General features: G+C 44.1%; 1 protein-coding gene across 1 annotated transcript in view; it reads left to right on the forward strand.

The window, feature by feature from the left end:
- Window positions 1-236: 236 nt before the first annotated feature.
- The window catches only part of LOC141097505 (uncharacterized), a gene marked incomplete at its 5' end in the record, with an annotated part of 51,722 nt that continues 24,256 nt past the window's right edge, over window positions 237-27,702 (forward strand). The window contains 2 exons of the mRNA XM_073584729.1: window positions 237-453; window positions 22,613-22,739. Coding sequence (XP_073440830.1) covers window positions 237-453; window positions 22,613-22,739 — 344 coding nt within the window. The remainder of the gene's footprint in view (window positions 454-22,612; window positions 22,740-27,702) is intronic.

Consider the following 27,702-nt stretch of genomic DNA (forward strand, 5'->3'; position numbering starts at 1 on the left):
AAACCTCGCCCAAAAGTGGGCACGCCGGTCACTGGGGTATGTTTCCAAGCGAGATTAGCTTATGAAAGGGGTCTCAAAGGTCTCAGATTGTGAAAATCGCAAAACCTGCAAAACAAATGTATCTTTAGCTGAGTGACTATAAAAATAACAAAAAAAAGCAAAACAAACTGTAAAGTTCAGAACATAAGAAAAACGAGAAGGAAACCAAAACACAGAAGCGGCACCCAATCACGTGATTTCCCCACTGCGGCTCCCACTTCTCCGCTGTTATTGGTCGAATCAGGTGGCAATCAAATGACTTCAGCCAATCAGAAGACACCTTTATCGCTGCTCTCCGGCTGGGAAGGAGGAAGGGCCGAGTCTGGAGTGGAGGTGAGCCTCGTTTTAGCCACTCCACTCTAGTCGCTCCCCCTGGACAAGAAGAAGAAGAAGACAGAGATGAAGGAGCAGCAGGTGACGTACGGGTCGCAAGGCATTCTGGGACTTGTAGTTCCACAGAGTAGCTGTCCTGTATCTGTGCACTGTATGGCGGCATTATTCAGTCTCTGTGTGTTATTGGGCGCTGTACGGTGTCCTGTAGTGGCACTGTCCTGGCACAGTGTGGCGCTGTCCTTTCCCCCTGGTATAAGGCTATTATTGTGTCTCCAGTGTGTAGTGGCGTTCTCTTGGTGCAGTATGGCGCTATTATTCCTTTGTCCTGTTGCAGTATTATATTGCCTCTATCATATAGTATTATGTCGGCACAGTATGGCGCTCCAATATTGTTATAGAATAGTTTTCTCTTTGTTCGGTTTGGCACTGTTATGTCTCCATTATACCGTATAGCGGTACTATACTAGTGACGTATGGCGCTATTACTCCATTCCATTGTGGTATTTGGCACCTTATGGCTTCGATACTTCACTATTGAATAGCGGTATTATTTATTAGCTCAGCATGGCCCTGTGTGCTTTTCCTTTTCTATTTGCTATTATTACCCTATTATTTGGCGGTGTTATTTTGGTTAGTATAGTGCTGTAACTACCTATTGTATGGCAGTATTATTTTGATTGCTATAGCGCTGTTATTACCTATGGTATAGTGATAGTATATTGGTTAGTATGGCACTTCTATTACCTATCATATGGTGATCTTAATTTGGTTATAGGTAATAACAGACCAATCGTATGGCGGTATTACTTTGTTTTATATGGCGCTGTTATTACCTACTGTATGGCAATATTCTTTTGGGCAGTATGACACTGATATTACCTATTGTATCCCAGTATTATTTTGGTTATTATCGGGCTGTTATTACCTATTGTATGGCGGTATTATTTGGCCATTATGGCACTGTTATTACCTATCGTATGGCAGTATTTTGTTTTGTATAGCGCTGTTATTACCTATCGTATGCCAGTATTATTTTGCTTATCATGGGCCTTTTCTTGCCTATTATATGGCAGTATTATTTTTGTTATTATGGAGCTGTTATTACCTATTGTATGGCTGGCAGTATTATTTTGGTTATTAGGGAGCTGTTATTGCCTATTCTATGGCGGTATTATTCAGTCTCTGTGTGTTATTGGGCGCTGTACAGTGTCATCCTGACTCCTCTCACCATTGTACGCTGTTATTCTCCTGGCACTGGTGTTTCTCTATGTCCTGTAGTGGCACTATCCTGGCACAGTGTGGCACTCTTTCTCCCTATGGCGCTGTCTTTTCCCCTGGTATAATGCTGCTATTTGGCACTGTTATGTCTCCAGTTTATAGTGGCGTTATCTTGGCGCAGTGTGGCACTATTATTCCTTTATCCTATTGCCTCTGTTTTCTCTGTCATATAGTATTATGTTGGAAATCCTTATTTTTATAGAATAGTTTTCTCTTTGTTCGGTTTGGCACTGTTATGTCTCCATTATGTAGCGGTACTATATTAGCTGAGTATGGCACTGTCATTACTCCTTTCCATTGTGGTATTTTGCACCTTATGGCTTTGATATTGCCCTATTGAATAGTGATCCTAGCTCAGCATGGCAAAGTGTTTTTCCTTTTGTATAGTGGTTTTATGGTGGTTTGGTGCTGTTATTACCCTATTATATGGCAGTATTATTTTGTTTGCTATAGCGCTTTTATTACCTATTGTATACTGGTAGTATTTTGGTTAGTATGCCACTTTTATTGCCTATTATAAGGTGATATTGTTTTAGTTAGTATGGTACTGTTATTACCTATTGTATGGTGGTATTACTTTGGTTAGTATGACACTGTTATTACCTATTGTGTGGTGGTATTATTTTGGTTATTATGGGGCTGTTATTACCTATTGTATGGTAGTATTTGGTCACTGGGCTGTTATTACCTATTGTATGGCGGTATTATTTTGGTTATTATGGATCTGGTATTACCTATTGTATGGCTGTATTAATTTGGTTATTGGGCTGTTATTACCTATTGTATGGCGGTATTATTCTGGTTATTATGGGTCTGGTATTACCTATTGTATGGCGGTATTATTCTGGTTATTATGGGTCTGTGATTACTTATTGTATGGCGGTATTATTTTGGTTATTATGGGGCTGTTATTACCTATTGTTTAGCAGTATTATTTTTGGTTATTATGGGGTTGGTATTACCTATTGTATGGCGGTAATAATTTGGTTAGTTTGACACTGTTATTACTTATTGTATGGCGGTATTAATTTGGTTAGTATGACACTGTTATTACCTATTATTTATCAGTATTATTTTGGTTAGTATGGCACTGTTATTACCTGTATTATGGCCGTATTATTTTGTTAATATGGCACTGGTATTACCTATTGTATGGCGGTATTAATTTGGTTATTGGGCTGTTATTACCTATTGTTTAACAGTATTTTTGGTTATTATGGGGCTGGTATTACCTATATTATAGCAGTATTATTTGGTTAATATGACATTGGTATTACTTATTGTATGGCGGTATTATTTTGGTTATTATAGGACTGTTATTACCTATTGTTTAGCAGTATTAATTTGGTTAGTATGACACTGTTATTACCTATTGTATGGCGGTATTATTTTGGTTATTATGGGGCTGTTATTACCTATTGTTTATCAGTATTATTTTGGTTAGTATGGCCGTATTATTTTGTTAATATGGCACTGGTATTACCTATTGTACAGCGGTATTAATTTGGTTATTGGACTGTTATTACCTATTGTTTAACAGTATTTTTGGTTATTATGGGGCTGGTATTACATATTGATGGTGATATTAATTTGTTTAGTAGAACACTTATTACCTATTGAATGGCGGTATTAATTTGGTTATTATGGGACTGTTATTACCTATATTATAGCGGTATTATTTGGTTAATATGGCAGTGTTATTACCTATTGTGTGGCTGTATTATTTTGGTTAATATGACATTGGTATTACCTATTGTATGGCGGTATTATTTTGGATAGTTTGGCACTGCTATTACGCTTGGTGCTATTTTTGACACTTCTTTTTGTATTTGAGCAGTGCTGTACTGTGCTACTCATTCACACTGCAGTTCCTTTTTGGCATCACCCTCAAGGCGTCTTCTAAGCCACCTGACAGTTTCTTCGCCCTCCTCATAAAGCCGAAGTCATATGTCTCAGACCGCAATGCTATAGCTGGCCGCAGGTCTCCTGACCCGAGCGTGACGTTCTCATACACGCCCATGACAGTGTTTGGTCGGTGTACCCAATGTTCGGACTGTGACACGCGGCTGTGTGGATGCAGCAGTGCAGTATTCTGCAGAGACTACCTGTGTGGGGTTCCTGATTAGGACCGCGGTTGGTTATGATGTTACCATTTCATTTATGTAGCAGTTTTCTTTTTTTTTTTTTACGTTAGTTTTTAATTTTTCATGTTTTGTGTCTGTCAAGGACCCTCAAGTGCGCTATTAACATGTACAGTATATGAAGGTGTCCGACCTTAGGTTACAAGTCCGCAGTTACTCTATGTGACTGCAGACTTGTGAATCCTCACATCGCTCGCACCGTGAACTGCGCATATTTGCCTGCAGTAGGCACATGATCGCAAGTACATGTTTTGCAGAAATGCGGTCACATGCCGACTAGACGTGCACAGTCTAGTTGCAATGTGGCCGGAAGTATGCAAATCATGTATGCCGGCGCTGGAGGATCGTCACATCTCAGAGTCCACGCGCACTCTTAGGATTCACAAGTCTGCAGTCACATAGAGTGACCGCAGACTTTTTCCTCAAGGCCAGACAACCCCTTTAAGACATTGTGTGCACATACCCTCAAAGAGTATTGGAAGTGTCTTTTCATGTAGAGTTTAGAGCAGAATCCGGTGTAAAATCCACATCAAATAATCATCCCTCAATATTCCCATGGGATATTTTTGTAGGCATGGAAATCTTTTTTTTTTTTTTTTTTTTTTTTAAATCCAAGAATGATCCATTTCAGGAAACACTGCTTTTTGTTGTCGTTGTTTTCACTTTTTTTTTTTGTTTTGTTTTTTCTTACCACAGCGAGGTTTTCAAAACCTTGTTGGAAAAAACAGCTGGAAAAACTCATCACAGCAAAATGGATTTTTCCGTGAAAAAAATTTTCAAAGCGTATTTGAATTAGTTTTTGATGTGGATTTTTGGAGAAGATTCGCTTTAAAATCGTCCTGGAAACTTTTGCCCTTTCCCTTTGCTATACCTTGCTGCGGCTTTCAGTCGTCCAATGTTCCGCAACTTTTGTCTCATGTACGTTTACCCTCGGCTCGGTTCACGTAGAAAACTTCTCACTTTCGATTTTATTACATTTAACACCCAAATCCACATACTATCCTCCCATTGTTCTCATTGGGAATTCCCCATTCATATTAGACGTCTATTTTTCTCTTACATGTTCTATCTGTGAAAAATACACTGCTGAAAAAAAAAAAAGGGAACACTTGGGGTATGTGCACACATTGCGGATTTTGATTAATTTCCGCAGCATTTTGGACACGCGGAATTGCCTTAGATCCGCAGTGTAGAGTGCTCACAGTGTTAATGAGTAAGAAATGCAAAAACGCTGTGCACATACGGCAGAGAACTCCGCACGAAATCACAGCGTTTTATTTTCCGCAGCATGTCTATTCTTTTTGCGGATCTGCAGCTGCGGTGTCTTTCTTTCTTTCTCTCTCGCGCTCTCTCTCGCGCTCTCTCTTTCTCTTTTTTTTTTTTTTTTTTTTCTCCCTCTCTCCCTCCAGCATTTTCTGCCAAGAGATGCAGAAAAATCTGCAGGCTAATCCGCAATGTGTGAACATACCCTTAGGGAGCAACACTGATTGACAATCAATTTCACATGCTGTTGTGCAAATGGAATAGACAACAGATGGAAATTATTGGCAATTATCAAGACACCCTCAATAAAGGAGTGGTTCTGCAGGTGAGGACCACAGACCTCATCTCAGTACCAATGCTTTCCGGCTGATGTTTTGGTCACTTTTGAATGTTGGTTGTGCTTTCACAATCGTGGTAGCATGAGACGGACACTACAACCCACACAAGTGGCTCAGGTAGTGCAGCTCATCCAGGATGGCACATCAATGCGAGCTGTGGCAAGACGGTTTGCTGTGTCTGTCAGTGTAGAGTCCAGAGGCTGGAGGCACTACCAGGAGACAGGCCAGTACAACAGGAGACGTGGAGCGGGCCGTAGGAGGGCAACAACCCAACAGCAGGACCGCTACCTCTGCCTTTGTGCAAGGAGGAACAGGTGGGTCACTGCCAGAGTCCTGCAAAATGACCTCCAGCAGGCCACAAATGTGCATGTGTGTGCACCGACGGTTAGAAACCGACTCTGAGGATGGCATTTGCCACAGAACATCAGGATTGGCAAATTCACCACTGGTGCCCTGTGCTCTTCACAGATGAAAGCAGGTTCACACTGAGCACATGTGACAGAGTCTGGAGACACCGTGGAGAGCGATCTGCTGCCTGCAACATCCTCCAGCATGACCGGTTTGGCAGTGGGTCAGTAATGGTGTGGGGTGGCATTTCTTTGGAGGGTCGCACAGCCCCCCCCCCATGTGCTCGCCAGAGGTAGCCTGACTGCCATTAGGTACCGAGATGATATCCTCAGACCCCTTGTGAGACCATATGCTGGTGCGGTTGGCCCTGGGTTCCTCCTAATGCAGGACAGTGCCAGACCTCATGTGGCTGGAGTGTGTCAGCACTTCCTGCAAGATGAAGGCATTGACGCTATGGACTGGCCCGCCTGTTCCCCAGACTTGAATCCGATTGAGCACATCTGGGACAGCATGTCTCGCTCCATCCACCAACGTCACGTTGCACCAAAGACTGTCCAGGAGTTGGTGGATGCTTTAGGGTATGTGCACACAGTGCGGATTCTGCTGCGGATCCGCAGCGTTTCAGGCTCTGCGGGTCCGCAGCAGATTTAGGTGCATTGTACAGTACCATTGTTTTCAATGGTAAACTGGAAAACGCTGTGCACATGTTGCGGATTTTTCCGCGGTTTACAATCCGCAGCATGTCCATTCTTTAGTGCAGAAATGCTGCGGTTTCACACCTCATCCATTGTGAGGTGTAAAACAGCAAGACAAATCCGCAGATAAACCGCAGGACTTTAGTCCTGCGGATTTCACTTCAAAATCCGCAGAGCCAAAAAACTCGGTGTGCACATAGCCTTAGTCCAGGTCTGGGAGGAGATCCCTCAGGAGACCATCCACCGCCTCATCAGGAGCATGCCCAGGCGTTGTACAGTAGGGAGGTCATACTGGCACGTGGAGGCCACACACAATACTGAGCTTCATTTCCTTGTCAAGAGGCATTTCCACTGAAGTTGGATCAGCCTGTAATTTGATTTTCCACTTTGATTTTGAGTATCATTCCAAATCCAGACCTCCATGGGATATTCATTTTGATTTACATTGATAATTGTTATGTTTTATTGTTCTGAACACATTCCACTATGCAATAAATAAAAATTGGAACTGCAACTGGAATATTTCATTCAGAGATATCTAGGATGAGGTATTTTAGTATTCCCTTTTGTTTTTTTTGAGCGGGGTACATTTTATTCTATCACTATAGTCTGTGGTGCTGTTCACATGTCAGGGGAAAAAAAAAAAGTAGACTTGTCTGTTTTTGGTCCAATTTGCTGATAAAACTCAACTATTTTAATGAAATCTGTACGTCAAAAAAGAAAAAAGCCGCACACGGATGTCATCCTGACGTCATCCCATTGTTGTCTTTCTCACTGTTTATTGGGCGTGAGACTGGAATATTTATTATTTTACATCCAAAAATGGATGGAAATTAGATCCAGTGCACTAATGAAAACTGTGATAGATAATTTATGCCCATTTAACGCATTTTTTATCAGGTTGTCGAGCATTGGTGCTTCTTTAAGTTTACAACGATTTATTAGTTGGCATACTTTATGCCAGAATTTTGTATCAAGATTTTGGCTCATGAAGTTGAATATTATGCCATGTCCGGGGAAACTGTCAATAAGTTTTTGCCATATAAGGTAAGCGCGGCATGAAGTGAGGGCATAGACCCTGATTCCAGTGCTTTCTGCCAATATACAATGCACACAGGAAGAAGCCTATCAGTGATATGGGCGGGGTTATACACAGCTCAGCATTCCGGGATTCTAATACAACTGCTGCAACCAGTAATCTGAGTGGACACATCGCTGTAATCAGGGTCTCTGCCTCTACATCATGCTGCTGTGAGATTACATAGCCACAAACCTGCTGACAGATTCCCTTTAAAGACTGTGGACCGGATTCATCAGTTGCTTTTTATTTGTTTTTTTTAATCTGTCTCCTCTTTTCTAGAATTCAAGGACACTTCATTTGTTTTTAATTTTTGTCTTTTTTTTTATTAAAGATGCTTTATTTTTTTTCCTTTTTTGAAAAAAAAAAAAATGTTTCAAAATCGCACGTTTGTCTTCAGATTAGACAGGTTTTGCGCTCCGCTAATTGTGCTGGAGTTGGAATAGTGAAAACCTCTGGATTATGAAAATTGCAAATATATTGAGAAAATGTCCAAAAAATTGAAAATACAAACACAAAAATGGTGGAAGAGACGTAATAAAAATTCTAAGAGGTAAACTTTTAATGCAAAAAAAAAGAAAAACTAAAATAAAAAAAAAGTAAAAAGAATGATAAACTTGGGTCTTAGAGTAGATAATCTAGAGATACACCAGATTTAAGACCCTCTAGTCTAAAAGCCAATGTCATCGGGATCGGCTGACGGTCTAATGTGTTTGGTGGGGCCTCCCGAGTCTACCCCGTCAGATAATGTCGGGGAGAGAAGGAGCCATCCTGTTGGAATTTTAGCAGCAGGCGAGGAGATAAGCAGCCGCCAGAGGGGTCTGTCAGCAGATTTACCATAGAGCCCAGCGTTCCCGTGTGTGGGGGAAATAGCTTTCAGCCCAACAATCATTCAGTTTATGTAATGTGTCCTGGGGGGTCTTAAAAAGGACTTGTCAAAAATGGCCAGTTTTTGGTGTTCTTTTTTTCCTGCTTCTTCCCTGAATAATAATAATTTTTTTTTTTTTTTTTTTTTTCAAATCCCCCATACGGTTCCAGAGATGTGGGCCATTTTTATTAAGGTCTTTTCCAAGCGGGCGGTGCTCTGAGCATTCTAAAGACACGCCCACGAGGATCCTGTGAGTCACGTCCCCTAGGTAAATATAATACAAATTAGCACGAAATATAAAGGCCCGTATGTCGAGGATTTCTAAAAAAAAAATAAAAACAATTAGAAGTCTGCCCAATTGCTTTGCACCTAGTGGGGAGATACTGCCTCAAGGTCAGTGGTTGAATTTTACAATTCGATATATAGAGAAGGAAAAACTCGAAGGAGTTAAAGTAGTTTCACAAAGACGAGTGACTGTCGGCCTTTAGTGATCGTACGGACGTTCTGCCCTATTCTCTTTCTCCTCTGTTTTGGGTTTCTTCCCAGATCTGTTACTTTTTTTGTGTTTGTATTATTACTTTTTTATTATTTTTTTTTTTTTTTTTTAAAGAATTTCTAGCATATCGATAGGGTATAAAAGTCAGATATAGCGCACTTGGACGGCACTATTCCAAGCTCCTCTCGGCCACCTCATTTCAGCCACCTCTTCATTCCTATTGCTTAGGGGAGTTTAATATCACACACTTATGTGTCCCCTGTAACATAGATTTTTTTTTTTTTGCCTGCCTTGAAAACCATTGTACTAAAGGGGTGGTCTGCATAAGGGAAGGAGGAGAGAGATAAGAAAGTATTTCACTTAACTTGCATCTAGAAAAAGTGGAGAACTTGGCGCTTGCGGTGCATTACACAGTCAGACCTAATGCTTCAATGGGAGCTCCAGTGTGAGTCCAGACGAGAAGGCTACCGGTCACAACGCCGCAGCTGTAGAAGAACCCCCCCCCATCGTTTTGATGTCAGCGCAGCGCGTGTCATACTATCCTTGACCCATGTGGCGGAACAGTTACACTGAGGAACAGCGCCAATAAGAAATGTTCCGCTCGGCGTTCTTTGGCCATCACATGTGATGTCTTCTGTGTTGTGTATTTTAGTAGTGATTTCATTTCCTCTTCTACAGATTTCAGATCATGGTCGGGAGAAGGATGTGGCCGGGCGCGTAGCCAGCACCTGCTAGGATGGGGCTTCGAGTTCTTCTGCTAATATGCTACTGTGTAGTACGAGGTGAGAGATTCATGCTGCCCGGAGGGGGGTCTATTATTTTTATGATCTCCAAACCCAAAAACGCAGAAAGTAGGTTAGAGCCACACTTGTAAAGAAAACCTGTCTGCTTCAGTATATCTGCCATGAAAGACAATTCTGAGGCATATTTTCTTAAAACCCTTCTATGTTCCTCTGTTATTCCTCCTGAAAGTGATATTTACAACTGGGTGCTACCAACGCCACTATATATATATATATATATATATATATATATATCTATATATATATATATATCTACTATGTAATTGTCTAATTCTGTCTCTCTGTTTGTAACGGAAATCCCGCGTCACTGATTGGTCGCGCCAGGCCTGGCGCGACCAATCAGCGATGGGTGCAGTCCGACAACGAATTGGCACGGAAATCGAATGACGCACGCCACCGCTACCGTTTTTTTTTACTCTGTAAAGAGTATATATTGCAGTAACACCCAAGGGAAGTAGTTTTGAGAAAGAACAAGCTATTGTTCGAAACGCGTAATCTACTACTTGTTACTCATGTGAACACACCATTTTTTGCTCTGTTTTGGACTTGTTTTTAACAATAAATTGGACTTGAATTTGCAAAGCTGGACCTTTTTTCTTTTTCCTTACCCCATGTGCTATCCCCCTTGTCTGCTGTCTCTCTCCTTCCTGTGCTGTCCCGTTTGAGCTGTCTCCCCCCTGTGCTCTGTCTCTCTCATCCCTGTGTCTGACCATGTACAGAATACACCACAGCTCCTGGGCAGCGGAGGAAGCAAAGACAATACTGACATTACAGCAGGAGATCACAGAGGATGCATTTTGTGAGGTAAAATATTGTTTAAAAACAGTCAGTGAAATATTTTACCTCACAAAATGAATTCCCTGTAATCACCTGCTGTAATGTCAGTATTGTCTTTTGCTTCCTCCCCTGCCCAGGAGATGTGGCATGCTCCATACACTGTCAGACACAGTCAATTTTTAAAATTAACTTTCATTCATGGGAAAACCCCTTTAATGTGACCAGCTTCCTCTGCCTGTTGACACGTTGCACATCTGCCGCCGGGATCAGTCGAATGATTCACTGCGCCTGTGCGGGATTCGTACAGGCGCAGTGCGACGTTGTTCCACTGGTGGTACCGTGCAAGAGGCTGTGTGAGTATTGCGTATAGAGTGTGTGGTGCGACGGAACCGCTGGTGGTACCGCGCAATAGATTGGTACCAGCAGCAGTTTCCATATTGAGACACCCATCACTTGGGTGTCCCAATATGGCGGTCATTGAACTTCCTCCATTTGGAATTCTGGGATACGGTGACATCTGGACAGAACAGGAAATGAAAACGTTACAAGGCTATTATATAAATAGATGCAGCAGCTGGAATAACACATGTGGTGCCGGAGCCGCTGTTCCCCTCATTCTCCCATCTCATGGCTGGAGTCAAAAAGATATAAATAAACTGGAGCAATGGGCAGCAACTAACAGAATGGTTTTTAACAGGGAAAAATGCAAAGTACTACATCTGGGCAATAAAAATGAAAAAAGCATATACAGAATGGGAGGAATAGGGCTAAGCAACAGCACATGTGAAAAAGACTTGGGTATACTAATAGATCACAGACTGAATATGAGTCAACAGTGTGATGCAGCTGCAAAAAAGGCAAATGCAATTCTAGGATGTATTAACAGAAGCATACAGTCTAGATCACGTGAAGTCATTATTGCCCTCTACTCCTCTTTGGTCAGACCTCATCTGGAATACTGTGTCCAGTTTTGGGCACCACATTTTAAAAAAGACATCAACAAACTGGAGCAAGTTCAGAAAAGAGCGACCAGAATGGTGACCGGTCTGCAAACCCTGTCTTATGAGGAAAGGTTGCAGGATTTGGGAATGTTTAGCCTGCAAAAGAGAAGACTGAGAGGAGACTTAATAGCTGTCTACAAATATCTGAAGGGCTGTCACATTGTAGAAGGATCATCTTTATTCTCATTTGCACAAGGAAAGACTAGAATCAAAGGGATGAAACTGAATGGGAGGAGACACAGATTAGATATTAGAAAAACTTTTTGACAGAGTGATCAATGAGTGGAGCAGGCTGCCACGGGAAGTGGTGAGTTCTCCTTCAATGGAAGTCTTCAAACAGAGGCTGGACAGACATCTGTCTGGGATGATTTAGCGAATCCTGCTTTGAGCAGGGGGTTGGACCAGATGGCCAAGGAGGTCCCTTCCGACTCTAACATTCTATGATTCCATGATTCTATGAGTCATATTTGTGCCAAAAAAAGCAATCACTATAGTGTTTTTCAGACTTTTTGCCTGAACCCTTTTTCCAGACATTTTCAGAACTGCTGAGGTAGAAAGTGTCCACAAAGCAGAAAATAATAATACGGCAAGAAATGCTGATTTAGTGCACATCACGTCTCCACCTCTTTCTGTAACTTGTTCCTTAAAAAACTTATGACTTATCCACAGTATAGATGGATGTAAGTATGTAATCAAGAGGGTCCCTGAAACCCCCCAATAATTCCAACTATGGGGGTCCACCAGTCCGGTGTGTTAAAGGAGTGATAGTGAGCACTTGTGACCACCTCGCCAATAGACAAGGGGCAGCGGCCACACGTGCACCAAACTGCTGAATCCACATGGGGTCTCTAGGACCCCAGTTCACATATCAATGATTCCCAACAATTGTACATATAATATTTATTTTGTAATAGATGATAAACCGTATAGATACACATTGAATGAGAAACCAGAATTCAGTCCGTTGCCCCCCCCAGTGTATATCAACTAGCCACTCAATCCCAGTGTATAACATCTTACACCTCGCCCACAGTCTATAACAACTGGCCCCTCACCCCTGGGTCATAACAACCAGACCCTCACCCCCAGTGTATAGCCCCCAGTGTATAACATCCGGCACCTCGCTCCAGGTGTATAACATCCGGCACCTCGCTCCAGGTGTATAACATCCGGCACCTCGCTCCAGGTGTATAACATCCGACACCTCGCTCCAGGTGTATAATGTCCGGCCCCTCTCCCCCGATTTATAACATTCGGCCCCTCAGCTCTATGTATTACATCTCGCCCTCCCGATATATAACATCTGGCCCCTCACCCTCAGTGTACAACAGCCAGCCGCTTGCCACTGATGTATAACATCTGGCACCCGCAATGCCATCTGCTTTTACTAGCTCTGGTGATAAAGAGTTCACTGATACAATCGCGGTCCTGTAACAGAAACTACTGGTGTAACAAGTCCGTTCATGCCGTTTGTTCCTCCTAAATCTTCCCCCATGACCTTTGAGTAATATTATTGAGAAGTGGAATGAACCGCAGCAACTCCGCCATAAAGTGGAGAACCTGCAATGTTACAGAGCGGGGGGCCAAGTGCTGAGGAGCAGAGGGCAGAAAAGTCACCATCGCTCTGCTGACTCCATAACTGCAGGGTCCAGACCTCCTTTGGTATTAACATCAACACAAACACTGCGCCCTCACCGGGAGCTTCATGGCCAAACAGCTGCATGCAGCCGTATATCACCAAGCACAATGTCGAGCGTCGGATGGAGTGGTGTAAAGCTACCACCACTGGACTCTGGAGGAAACTTGTTCTGTGCAGTTGTAAGTGCCAGAGGGTGGTAGCTCTGGATGAGCTGATGCTCCATGACGCTCTGGCACATTACAAATGTATTGTGTCCCAGTCCATATATGTTGTGCTGTGTATGATGCATTACACTCACTTGCAGGCCAGAGGCCTTAGCTGTCTCCTCGTCTGTTCCAGGAACACCCTCACACACATCAGGGGACATCCGGCTTGTTATAACTACTTCAACTTTACTGTACAGTTCAAGTACATCAGTCACCTTTCGTCACTCGTTCCCTTAAACACTTCCATCTTTTCTTTACGTTCAGCTCTGACTATCCCTGTGCTTGATCGTTCTGTCAGCCCCAGGGACTTCCCTTCCGGTCCCGCAGAATTCTCAAGATCCACCACGTTTCCGTCACGTGGCTCCCCATTCGGCTTCCTCTGTATGGAAGGGATTAAGGCATGCTCCTCAGTGCCTATTTTTGGCCGTAGGCTCCGGATGTTTCAGAAATGTCCACATGGAGTTTTGTACGATCTTATACCGCCAGAACGATCTTTAAACACTGTCTTTCCAGAACGCTTCACGAACTTGACACCGTCACCAAAGAATACACTAATTCTTTCTTATCAGGACATGATTACCCATTTTATCACCCCTAGCTCCCCCCAATGTGGGCTAGTACAAGTAGTAGGATAGGATTTAGTTATCTACTAACTTATGGCTTTTACTGTACTTTCCCTCTACCTGAGCTGAGTATATGTGAGTCTGATGGAGGAGTCTGGGTTTGGTGGAGAACGTTACCTGCCTGACTACATTATCAGGGGTTGGCCTCGGACCCTTAGTTCAGGCGTCACACAGTGCCAGCTGATCCTAGAATCAAACCACAAGTCAGGAGTGTATTCTGCTGTCTAGGCAAGTTATTAAATGTGAATTTTGCTTTGTCATCTGTGGTCACAAACACTGAGGGCATGTGGTTTCCTTCGGTTTTTCTGTCCTACAACATGGCACATTTCTGCAGCTGATTTGTTGCAGGTTTATCCTAAAATCGTCATATTAATATCGCACCATGATGTCGCAGGGAATCTGCGGGAAAGTGGATTTACTAGTTTTCTAAATTCTTAAAAAAAAAAATGCTAAAACCAATTAAGAATTTCCCTTCCTATGAGATAATGCTGATCCCAGCAGTTAACCACTTGACTGCTGCAACCAGCTATGATCAAAGCAATGCACAAGGGAGACAGGCCTCCTTGTAGAGTTGATGGTAGCATAGAGACTTTTTGAGACCTCCTAAAAGCGCCCCAAGGTTGTGTCTTGTCAAATGCCTGTGAATGTAATAGTTTGTTGTGTGGCATATTTTTGTACCCTGACTCTATCGGTGTGTTTTTAATGGAAAAAAAATTATACGTTTTAGTGTAGAAAGAAAAAAGGAAAATGAAATGCAGAACACATTTGTGATTTCATAAAAATAACCCCCACCACCCCCATACATGTGATATCACAGGGATTATAAGGAAATTCTAAAGACAATTAATATATTAGATCCTCAATGAATGCAGATTAAAAAAAATCCCTGCCTTTTGTTTTTTGTTTTTTTGCTGGTGCTTAATAGAAAACGCACCCCTTACAGTAGCTCAGACCCCTGGCACCCCCTGACCTCAGTGGGAAGATTTGAAACTTCCTTCTAAAATTTCACGCCAGTCCTGCCAAGCACCGCAGAGAACATAAACTTCCCCTTTCCATGCATCCTCAAAGACTTCTTACGAAATATTCACCTCTATTTTTTTTTTTTCCCTAACCTCTAAATTGTCCCGTACCCTCCATGTCGCAATTTTGCAGCAGCTCGTGATAAGGCAAATTGTCTGCTTCTCGTACACGGGGGGGGATTTTCTTGGGTTCCAAATTTGTCTATATTTGCAAAATACTTATTTCTTGACTTCCCTCCGCCACTTAGTTCTACTATTGTTGTTTGTTTTTGGTTTTTTTTTCTGTGCAGATCTGTCACAAAATGAACGAGATTCCTGAAATCTCATCCACACATTGCTTATTTGTGAGGTTCAGATTTAAAGGGGTATTCCATCTCCAAGATCCTTCCCAATATGTACAGTAGTAGGTGTAATAATAATATTCGCAAATACCTCCAATTAGAAATGTAGTATAGTTCTCCTGATAACTTATGTCGCTTACCCCATGTGCAGGGCATTGCAGTAGCTTAGGTATCCATGGCTATGACCAATAACAACTAACTGCCACTATATGGTTGTAACCATGGATACCTAATCTGCTGCAATGCCCCTCACATGGGGTAAGGCCTGTTTCACACTTCAGTTTTCAGTGTCTGTCAAAATCCGCCGTTTTGACGGAATGATGGATCCGTCGAAATGAGTGAAAAACTAATGCAACTGATCTGATTTTTTTCGAATGATCTGTCTAGCGCAGGGGTGGGGAACCTTTTTTCTGCCGAGGGCCATTTGGAATTTTATAATAGCGTTCGGGGGCCGCATAAAATTATTAATAATGATGAGCGAGTATACGCGTTGCTCGGGTTTTTCCGAGCATGCTCAGGTGTCCTCTGAGTATTTTGGTGTGCTCGGAGATTTGGTTTCTGTCGATGCATTTGCATGATTTGCAGCTGCTGGACAGCCTGAATACATGTGGGGATTCCTTAACAAACAGGCAATCCTCACATGTATTCAGGCTGTCCAGCAGCCATAAATCATGCAGCTGAGGCGAGGAAAACTAAATCTCCGAGGACGCCAATAGGCAGCACAGGTTCCCCAATAGGCAGGTAAATGCCCCCAATAGGCAGCACAGGTCCCCATTAGGCAGCATAGGTCCCCAGTAGGCAGGCAAATGTCCCCATTAGGCAGCATAGGTCCCCAGTAGGCAGGCAAATGTCCCCAGTAGGCAGCACATACTGACCTGGTGTTGAACACAGTGACTCCTGGATGGCCCCCAGGCCCCGCACCGCACACACAGCAGCACACGGTCACCACCGCATCGGTGACCGGGGTGATGAAGATGGCAGGCTGGGGAGGCAGGCCGCAGACCAGCGCAGCTCACACTCTGGTGTGCGGTTACTCGTCCTCTTCATTAGTATCAGTGCGCGGGGGCCGCTGGGGTCCGGCGGGGTGTGCTCAGTCCCCGTCAGTGCGTGCACGTATCAGTGTGCGGTATCCAGCGGGCGGGGCCAGGAAGCAGAGCAAGAGTGCTCCTCTGGCTCCTGCAACAAGGTACCCGATCGCTGCTCTGGAGCGGCTGCGGGCCTGATTAAATGATATGGCGGGCCGGACGTTCCCCACCCCTGGTCTAGCGGATCAGCCGGAAAAACGGATCCGTTTAATCAGTCGCATCCGTTTTTGTTTTTTTTTTGTTTTTTTTTGACGGATCTGTCGAAACTGCAGATTTTGGAATGTAATGGAACATGATTCAACAGAGAGATAGCGAGAGCGGGTTTTGGGGTTAAATTTCATGAAAGGAAATTCTTCTGGGCATGCTCAATTTAAAGAGACGCACTCCGTCAACGGATTCCGTCATGTGACGGACGGGGACGGATCCGTCGCCCATAGGCGTCCATTCTACCGGACGCCGACGGATCCGTCACCGTCCGCCTTTTTGACGCAGACAAAAAGACGTTCCTATGGACTTTTTTTTTCCTGACGGACCCAAATTTTATGACTGATCCGCCGCACAACGGAATACCATCCGTCACAATCCGCCGCCAATGCAAGTCTATGGGGAAAAAAACGGATCCACCAGGCAAATCCATCAGATCCGTTTTTTAACCCAAACGGCGGACAGTGACTGACGCCTGCAAACGGAAGTGTGAAACAGGCCTAAGCGATATAAGTTAACAGGAGAACTATGCTACATTTCTAATTCGAGGTATTTGCTAATAATATTATTATTATTATTATTACACCTGCTACATATTGGGCTAGGATCTTGGAGGTGGGAATACCCCGTGAAATCTGTTGCATGTCAATCCTTTCAGTGTTTTTGGTGCAGATTTCATCCATACTAATAGGTAAAAATCTGCATCGGAAACGTATGTAAAAAATGCATAAAAACCGCACCTGTTTTGCATTGCATTTTTCTTGCCAAGAGATATTTGTGCACCAAATACTTAAAGGGAAGATGTCGCCAGGTTTGGGCGATGGGCGATACGGTCACCACCTTTCAGGCCTGATACAGAATTCTATAAAGCTGAATATCTGCCCTCAGCCTGACCTGAAAGACCAGAAAAAGTGCTTGTATTTGTAGAAAAATATATATATATATATATTTCTTGCACGGTTGAGAATCAAAAGTAAAGGCAATGTTGAATTGAGGATAAAATAAATCTTGTTTTTAATTGTTCATTTCAAAAAGTGATTACAAAAATGAAGAAAAGTAAGTTCATGACATGCAATAATTATTTGAAGAGAAAACGAGCATTGTTCTTACATATAGTCTTGAGCAGCTGTGGTCCGGGTGTTCGAGAGTCTCAAGGGATATGAGATCTCCTGAACAAGAGTTAGACCGGCTTTATATACTATTCTGTCCTATAAACTACAACCACATATGGTGGCTTGCCACTATGTTCATAAGTTCTTCCATATTAAGTGAACCGTAGTTATTTTAACAATATGCATACAGTTATTTATGCATTACCTTAGTCTGAGATATTTAAGCCTAAAGTCTGAGATCTTTAGAACCATTCATTATCTCTAAATAGTCACATTTTGACAGCTTTGACTATTTTGACCTATACATTTGACAAGAGAGACAGCTGTGTGAGCCAAGGCACTCAGAATAAGTCAGTCACTTCTCTAAAGTAAGCAAAGCCTGTTAACTATATTCTGTATGAGAGAATTAATCCATATTATAGAAATACTGATATTTTACAGTATTATACTCCCCTATGGGGCGGTCCGAGGGTCTCGCTGGTCTTGGTCCGGCGCCTCCCTTCTTCTTGTGAACCTTTCTCAAGCAATGTACAAGTTCATGCGCCAGATATTTAAGGCCACTTTCACATTAGCGTTTTTTAGCGCAGCACTTCGTGCCCAATAGAAACGCATGCAAAAAAAACGCATCATGCGTTTTGCATGCGTTTTTAGGCGCATGCATTTTAACCAGTTTCTAGCCATGTTAACTCTTAAAATGCATGCGATTTCAAACGCAGGCGTGCGCATCTTCATGCGCTCGCCTGCGTAACCATAGGCTGTAATGTGTTATTTTGGCGCATGCGGGGTTTTTTACGCCGTTTGACGGACCCAAAAATGCAACAGGTTGCGTCAGATGCGCCTAGGCGCAAACTACAAAAAACCGCATGCGCACAAAAACGCATACAAACGCTAGACCATGCGCCCGCCATGTCAAACATAGGGGCGCATGCGCTTGGACGCACACGATGTGCTGCGCTAAAAACCACTAATGTGAAACCAGCCTAACACGTACAAATTAACGAAAGTATTTAACAATATGAGCAGATCATAATGTAAAAACATGAAGTACATACACAATGGTATAAATACAGGATAGTGCCACAGATATAAAGCGCATTTTAGTAGTGCATACAAAAGTGCGGTATATATTCTTTTTCTTAAAATCAGAAGAACTATACTACATTTCTAAATGGAGCCATTTGCAAACATTATCATTATTATTACACCTACTACATGTTGGGAGTGGATCTCTGAGATGGGAATAACGCTTTAATGATCAAGGTGTTAACATTAAAGGGGTATTCCCATCTCCAAGATCCTCTCCCAATATGTAGTAGGTGTAATAATATTAATATTGGCAAACCCCTCCAATTAGAAATGTAGTCTAGTTCTTCTGATTTTCTATGTCTCTTTCCTCATGTGCAGGCATTGCAGGATCTAAACGAATCCATGGTTAGGACAACTAGCAACTAGCTTTCACTATATCCGTGGTCGTAACCATGGCTAGTTAAGGTCTTGCAATGCCTGCACATGAGGATGGAGACATGGCAAATCAGAAAAACTATACTACATTTCCAATTGAGATATTTGCTATTATTATTATTTCACCTACTATATATTGGGCTAGGATCTTGGAGATGGGAATACCTCTTTAATGCTCCTCATACGCTCCTCTCCATGGAGTTCTTTGATTCTTCAAGTGTCTGCTTCCCAATGCTGCCATTCCCAATTTCTCCGGGTATAACATGGAATAAAGAACAGGAGCATATCTGAGACATGTCTTCACGCCTTTTAATTGAAGTTTCTGAGTAGACAGTAGAAAGTGAGTCTCTGCCCGTTGCTAGCAGTGTGATAATAGTAGAGGTGGACAGGCACAGGTTCTAAATCGTCACCTTCCTCCTCTACTCCAGAGTTCACCCTCCTCTTCATCGTCCGCTATTTTGCCCCATACCGTAGCGTTGTCTTTTTCTGCAGAGCAGGTTTTGCCCGTAGGCCTGGTGACATTAGCCAGTTTGCTGTCGGCACCTTACCTGAGCTGGTATGTGACTAATTAATTTCACCGGCTATTTGAGACTCATGGTGTGCACTGGCAGTCTTTTTTTTTTTCGTACCCCACAGCCATGTCTTTAGTAACTTACAGTTAGGTCCATATATATTTGGACAACATTTTTCTAATTTTGCTTCTAGACATCACAATGAATTTTAAAGAAAACAATTCAGATGCGGTTGAAGTTCAGACTTTCAGCTTTCATTTGAGGGTATCCACATTAAAATTGAATGAAGGGTTTAGGAGTTTCAGCTCCTTAACATGTGCCACCCTGTTTTTAAAGGGACCAAAAGTAATTGGACAATTGACTCCAAGGCTATTTCATGGACAGGTGTGGGCAATCCCTTCATTATGTTATTCTCAGTTGAGCAGATAAAAGGCCTGGAGTTGATTTGAGGTGTGGTGCTTGCATTTGGAAGGTTTTGCTGTGAAGGAAACATGCGGTCAAAGGAGCTCTCCATGCAGGTGAAACAAGCCATCCTTAAGCTGCAAAAACAGAAAAAACCCATCCAAGAAATTGCTACAACATTAGGAGTGGCAAAATCTACAGTTTGGTACATCCTGAGAAAGAAAGAAAGCACTGGTGAACTCATCAATGCAAAAAGACCTGGGCGCCCACGGAAGACAACAGTGGTGGTTGATCGCAGAACAGTCTCCATGGTGAAGAGAAACCCCTTCACAACAGCCAACCAAGTGACCAACACTCTCCAGGACGTAGGCGTATCAATATCCATATATACCATAAAGAGAAGACTGCATGAAAGTAAATACAGAGGGTTCACTGCACGGTGCAAGCCACTCATAAGCATCAAGAATCAAAAGGCTAGACTGGACTTTGCTAAAAAACATCTAAAAAAGCCAGAATAGTTCTGGAAGAACATTCTTTGGACAGATGAAACCAAGATCAACCTCTACCAGAATGATGGAAAGAGAAAAGTATGGCGACGGCGTGTTACAGCTCATGATCCAAAGCATACCACATCATCTGTAAAACACGGCGGAGGCAGTGTGATGGCTTGTGCATGCATGGCTGCCAGTGGCACTGGGTCACTAGTGTTTATTGATGATGTGACACAGGACAGAAGCAGCCGAATGAATTCTGAGGTATTCAGAGCCATACTGTGTGCTCAGATCCAGCCAAATGCGGCCAAACTGATTGGTCGTCGTTTCATACTACAGATGGACAATGACCCAAAACATAAAGCCAAAGCAACCCAGGAGTTTATTAAAGCAAAGAAGTGGAATATTCTTGAATGGCCAAGTCAGTCACCTGATCTCAACCCAATTGAGCATGCATTTCACTTGTTAAAGACTAAACTTCAGACAGAAAGGCCCACAAACAAACAGCAACTGAAAACCACCGCAGTGAAGGCCTGGCAGAGCATCAAAAAGGAGGAAGCACAGCGTCTGGTGACGTCCATGAGTTCAAGACTTCAGGCAGTCATTGCCAACAAATGGTTTTCAACCAAGTACTAGAAATGAACATTTTATTTACAATTATTTAATCTGTCCAATTACTTTTGGTCCCTTTAAAAACAGGGTGGCACATGTTAAGGAGCTGAAACTCCTAAACCCTTCATCCAGTTTTAATGTGGATACCCTCAAATGAAATCTGAAAGTCTGAACTTCAACTCCATCTGAAGTGTTTTCTTTAAAATTCATTGTGGTAATGTCTAGAACCAAAATTAGAAAAATGTTGTCTCTGTCCAAATATATATTGACCTAACTGTATATGAAACAAATGTCCCCTTCACCCACAGGTATGACATCGGTCAGGGTCTCTTGTGAGGAGGTCCTATGCCCCCTTACTATACTGTTTTGTTTTTTTTAACTTTGACTCCTGGGCGACCATATGTGAATGGCTCCTTTCCAAACGAGACTGCAGATCCGTTCCTGGTATTGGTTGTGGAAGACGAGCACCACCACTCTTTAAGTAGTCAGAGCAATGAGGCAACACAGCCCGAATATAAAGCTCACAGACCAGGATAATTGAAAGTATTCTGGGAGCTCTCAAAGTGTGCTGCACATACCCGGCGAGGCAACGCCACATCGCTATTGCTTCATTTTAACGGGGTCCCCTGTATCAGCTGTCCCTAACCTGCTAGCATGGCGGTCTAGTACAGGCTCTCCTGCCCTACACTAATCACACTGATCAGTGTTGGGCAGCGCATGCAAGAACTCTCACCCGGGGCCATGTGATTTATCAATGCCAGATGATTTGAGGAAATCGGTCAACAATTCTACGCAAGGACAGAAACCCTGATTCCATAGATGTTGGGGGTTACTTGCTGTAGTTTTGATAAATCACTTTTATCTTCTGCAGCTCTGTTAGTCTTCTCAGTAATAATGCCTCCCATACTATTGGATGACAACTTTCAGCTTACAGTCTGCATAGGCAAAAAGCTGCCAATCATTGATGATCCAGTGCAGTGCTCTTGAATATGGAGGACTGCCTAGCAGGTTCTCATCAGTGAGAAGACTAGCAGAGCTGCAGCAGAGAAAACAGTATTCTAGCAAAGCCACAGTAAGCAGCCCGTACTGTAAGGGGTATATTGCAGGAATCAAGGTCTCAGCCCCAACTTTATTCTGATTTCAGAAACCTGATATCATAATAAGAATGGTATTGCACTGCCGACTTATCTTGCTAAAAAATAGCATCTTATAGTCTGATAAATACAGTAATTAATGAATATTGCTGTTTATCTGCTCCACATGAAGAATTTCACAAGATTTCCTTAGTAATAATAAAACATTTCCTATCATGAATGTTCTTAAACTAAAGTGGTCTCCCCCTATGGTCCTGATAAGTAGTTGACTTTGTCAAAGGGATGTTTTTTTGGAGAGGTCTCTGTATATATATTATATCTTATATATTATTTTGTTTCTACCATTTCTACAGTTTCTGCTCTTCTTCTTCCCCCGAAAGACCTTACTCTCTCCTCGCAAAATTTCAAGCACATCCTGACCTGGAGGGATCCCAACAATGTAACCTCCATCTTCTACCGTGTGATGTATTCTACAATGTTGTAAGTTCTCCATAAAATAAAACATTACATGTGATGACTAGTGTTGAGCATTCCAATACTGCAAATATCGGGTATCGGCCGATATTCGCGGTATCGGAATTCCGATACTGAGTTCCGATACTTTTTGCATATCGAATACCGGAATCGGAAGTTCCCATAATGCTATGAGCCAGTTTGATTTGATTCAGCCAATGAGGAATCCTCAGAAGTGTGGGCACATCCTGGTAGGCATGTTAACTAATGGCATGGCTGTGATTGGCTGCTGAAATGATGTCATGTGCACTATAAAAGCCGCTGCCATTTTGGTTCACTCTGCTGTGAATTCAGTTAGGGACAGGACGCTGCTCTTGTGACTCTGAGGGACAGTTAGAAGTATCGATTTGCTAGATTGTGCTTTACCCAGGCTACTTTAGCAACCCCTGTTAGAAGCTTTCTTTTGCCTTGCAGCGCTGTTCACAGCTGTCTGCAAGGTCTGTGTGAGTGCAGCTCACGTAGTGTAGTGTGTCCTGCAGCCACCTCTGGTTGTAGGCCGCTCAGCGTGCGTCACTGCCTCATACATACTTATTTTTGTTTTATTGCTGCTCATTTTTCATTAATTCTCCTATTAGTGTACATCCATCCGTATCCATATACAGTGGTTGCAAACACTATAGGAGTAGACAGCGGAGCCTCTCTGCAGCCTTTCAGTGCTAGTTCACAGTTCTCTGCACTGTTCACGGCTGTCTGTGAGGTCTCTGTGTGTGAGTGCAGCTCACGCTGTAGTGTGTCCTGCAGACACCTCTGGTTGTAGTCCGCTCAGTGTGCGTCACTGCCTCATACATTGTCCTTTTTTGCTGTAGTGCTGCTTATTTTTCCTGAATTTCTCCTATTAGTGTGCTTCAATCTGTATCCACCTAGATTGGTTGCAAACACTATATAGGAGTAGATAGAGGAGCCTTTCTGCTGGCTTGTGCCCTGCAACCCCAGCCAGACTAGTATTAGCCTATTTTTTGGAGCCTCATCTATTGCATTGTAGGTTACCTTCCTGCACTGTAATAGCTACAAAAAGTTTGTGATACTATAGCGTTCACATCTTTGGTCACATCTTTTTTTTTTTTTTTTTTTTTTTAAAAACACGTAAATAAAGTTCACCAAACACTCCACTTGACAGTTGTGTATGCCACATTAGCTCATATTAAAGTGTAGTCCACACACTTTATAAAATTAGTGTTTCTTATACCTGTTAACAGCTGTTCAGGAATAAGCACACTAAGCCCCCCTTTGTACTTTTCTGCCTATCTTTGTCAGTCTACCAAGATGAAGAAGGCAGGGAGTAAGGCACGTGGGCGTGGAGTTTCAGCAGGGAGAGGACGTGGGGATTCTGTGCCTGCTGCGGGCACCAGTGACTCAGCATCCCCCAGTTTTACCAGGGAACAGTCCTTTATGCGCAGCTTTGTAGGACCTCGCCGTACCCCACTGCTGCGGGAGGAACAAATTGAAGCCGTTGTCGGATGGATGGCAGCTAACTTCAATTACTTCCACATCCTCTCAGGTCCAGAGCACTGAAAAGAGCAACCATCTGTCTCTTCACCACCTGCCAAAGTGCCCAGGCAGTCTGAGAGCCCTGGACAGGAGCCATCACAGTCTCTACTTCTGTTCTCTAAATCTCTTGGCTTGGAAACAGGGGGCCAGCCAAGCAGCATTCTAGAATGTGAAGAAGAGGGAGTATGCAGTGATGCGCAACTGCTTTGTCCCTCTGAATCTGAAGAGGCGGGTGGGCCAGTGCCTATGGTCAGCACACCTCAGTACGCATCAGATGATGACTCAGGTGCCACTTTCTGGTGCGTACTGTGCTGGCGAGACTACCCAGGAGATGCAGGTGTTTGAAGAGGGTAGTGTAGATGATGAGATCCTTGACCCATCATGGCGTGAGGAACAGGAAGGTGGTGGGAGCAGCTCTGAGGAAGAGATTCCCCGAACGGCCAAAACAGGAGGGAGAGGAAGGGGGCAGACTTGGTTGCCTGTAGCCTCCACTTCGGCACCCATTAGGAGTATGCCCCTTCCAAAACCCAAAACGGGCGCTCCCAGGACTTGCAGTGCCTGGTCCTTTTTTGACACAGTTGCAGATGACATTTGCTTTGTCAAATGCAACCTGTGTAATCTTAAAGTCAAAAGAGGGAAAAGTGTCAGCAACCTCAATACCACAAATATGTGGAAACATGTGCGGACCAAGCACGTGGTGGAGTTACAAAGACACACTGAAGACGTAGGCCAACCTACAGCAGCACCTACCACCACTTCAGCTCGTGTTGGGGCCTCTTCCTCCAGCTCACACACAGCTGGTTCGGCTTCCTCACAGGATCGCCATGGAAGAACCTCTGGCACTGTTGTCCAGAGACCCTGTGACATTCCACCCACAGCACCACGTTCCCTGTCATCCTCACACTCCCAGGCCACTCTACAGCCATCGGTAGCACAGGCATGGGAGAAAAGGCGCCCATACTCGGCAAACCATCCCCAAGCACAGGCTCTGAATGCTGGCATTGCAAAACTACTGGCCCTTGAAATGCTCTTATTCAGGCTGGTGGAGACTGACACCTTCCGTAACTTCATGGCATTGGCAGTCCCACAATACACCGTGCCCAGCTGCTTTTATTTCAGCAGGCAAGCCGTCCCTGCCCTGCAAAAGTACGTGGAGGGAAAAATTAAACATGCGCTACTAAACGCCGTCAGTAGCAAGGTCCACCTGACCACCTATGCGTGGACCATGGACAAGGACGATACCTTTCCCTCACTGCCCATTGGGTCAATGTTATGGAGCCGGGTACAGATCTTGAGAGTGGCGCTGTACGTGTTCTGCCAACTCCAAGGATTGCAGGAATCCAGTCTGTACACATTGACTCCTCCTCATACTCCAGTTCCTCAGAATCAGCGCTGCAGGAGCCGTCACGGTCTACCTCCACATGGACCCGTGAACGCTTACCTGTTACGACCGATATGAGCACAGCTGTGGCCAAACGTCAACAGGCCGTACTGAAATTAATTTCTTTGGGGAATCGGAGCCACACAGCACAGGAGCTCTGGAATGCCATCAAGCAGGAGAGCGACGTGTGGTTTGTGCCAGCGAATCTCCAGCCAGGCTTGGTAGTGTGTGACAAAGGCCGAAATCTGGTGGCAGCTCTGGGCCTAGGCAACCTCGCTCGCATCCCATGTCTGGCACATGTGCTCAACTTGGTCGTGCAAAGCTTTCTGAGGGACTATCCGGATCTTGATGCACTACTACACAAGGTCCGCATAGAGTGCGCTCACTTGCGGTGTTCCAGCATGGCAAGATCGCGCATTGCAGCTCTGCAGCGCCGATTCCGCCTTCCGCAACATCGCATCATATGTGACCTCCCCACCAGGTGGAATTCAACGTTACATATGTTGGAGCGTTTGTGTGAGCAGGAGGCAGCAGTAATGGAGTACCAGCTGCATCAGGCGCAAACAAGTCGCACTGTGCGTCGGTCACACTTCACTACCACTGAGTGGGGCTCTATGAAGGACATCTGCCACGTTTTACGTGCCTTCGATGATTCCACATGGATGGCGAGTGCAGATGATGCACTAGTCAGCATGACTGTCCCCCTTATCTGCCTGCTTCAAAAAACACTGCAAGCACTAAGGGAGGAGGTTTTGGAAGAGGTGGAGGATGAGGAGTCACATATGCCATCTGCTTCTGGACAGTCTGCGCTACGTGGTTCCTCACAAAGGCCTAGGCAGGGGACACTTTGTGAGGAGGATGAGGAGGAGTCAATGGAGGAGGAAGACATCTGTCCAGAGGAGGGAGGTACACAGTGCTCTAGTAGTCAGTATGTAGAGCGAGGGTGGGGTGATGCTGAGCAGACTGAGATGACGCCTCAAGCAGCGGACAGCGTTTCTTTGGCAGTTGGGAGTCTGCAGCACATGGTTGATTTCATGCTGCAGTGCCTGAGAAACGACCGCCGCATCGCCAACATTCTCCACACGGCTGATTATTGGGTGTACACCCTCCTAGATCCTCGCTACCGGGACAACTTACAAAGCCTCATAACACCGTTGAACCGGGAGCATAAAATGTGGGAGTACCAAGACATACTGGTGCATTCCATAATGTTCTCCATTCCACCTTAGAGCAGTGCTGCTAGTGCTTTACAAAGCAGCTCTGTGCGTCGAGGCAGTGGAGAAAGCTCTGCTCAAAGAGGGAGCAGAAGCAGCGCCTCAGCACAAGGCAAGACCAGTATGGCCCAAATGTGGCAAAGTTTTGTGTGCCCGCCACAAATGTCTACACCATCACAGACGGCTCCAGTCAGCAGGAGGCAACGTCTCCGTGAGATGGTGACAGACTACATGTCTTGCCCTCTCAATGTACTGGATACCTGGCCAGAGCTTAGCCAGTATGCATTGGAGGTGCTGGCTTGCCCTGCTGCGAGTGTATTATCGGAACGCGTCTTTAGTGCCGCAGGTGGTGTACTAACAGACCGTCGCATGCGACTATCCTCCGATAACGTTGACCGGCTTACTTTTCTGAAAATGAATAAGGCCTGGATCTCGCCTGAATTTGCCAGTCCTCTTCCAGATTAAATAATTGGTTGGCAAGAGGATCCAGGTCTCCTGTTGTGTTCATGTTTCTCACCACCTGAACTGTAATCCCTGTGCTCCAACACGACCAGTTGCTGCTCAGAAGTGCCGTCTGCACAGAAAAAAACACATGCTCCTGTGTTAGTGGGCTGCAGTAACGCCAGCTGCTCCACTCCTGTGTGTACGGCAATATCTCCTGCTCCCTCCACATTCACCCCGCATCAGATTTTAAACTTACTCCAAGTAGGCCTCAGCCTACTCCTTGATTGACCCAGGGCTCCAACACCGCCAGTTGTTGCTCAGAAGTGCCGTCTGCACAGAGAAAAACACTAGCTCCTGTGTTAGTGGGGTTCAGTAACGCCAGCTGCTCCCCTGCTGTGTGGCA

This window comes from Dendrobates tinctorius, unplaced genomic scaffold (assembly GCF_039654945.1).
Source record: "Dendrobates tinctorius isolate UK_male_01 unplaced genomic scaffold, ASM3965494v1 ptg000084l, whole genome shotgun sequence".
Lineage (NCBI taxonomy): Eukaryota > Metazoa > Chordata > Amphibia > Anura > Dendrobatidae > Dendrobates > Dendrobates tinctorius.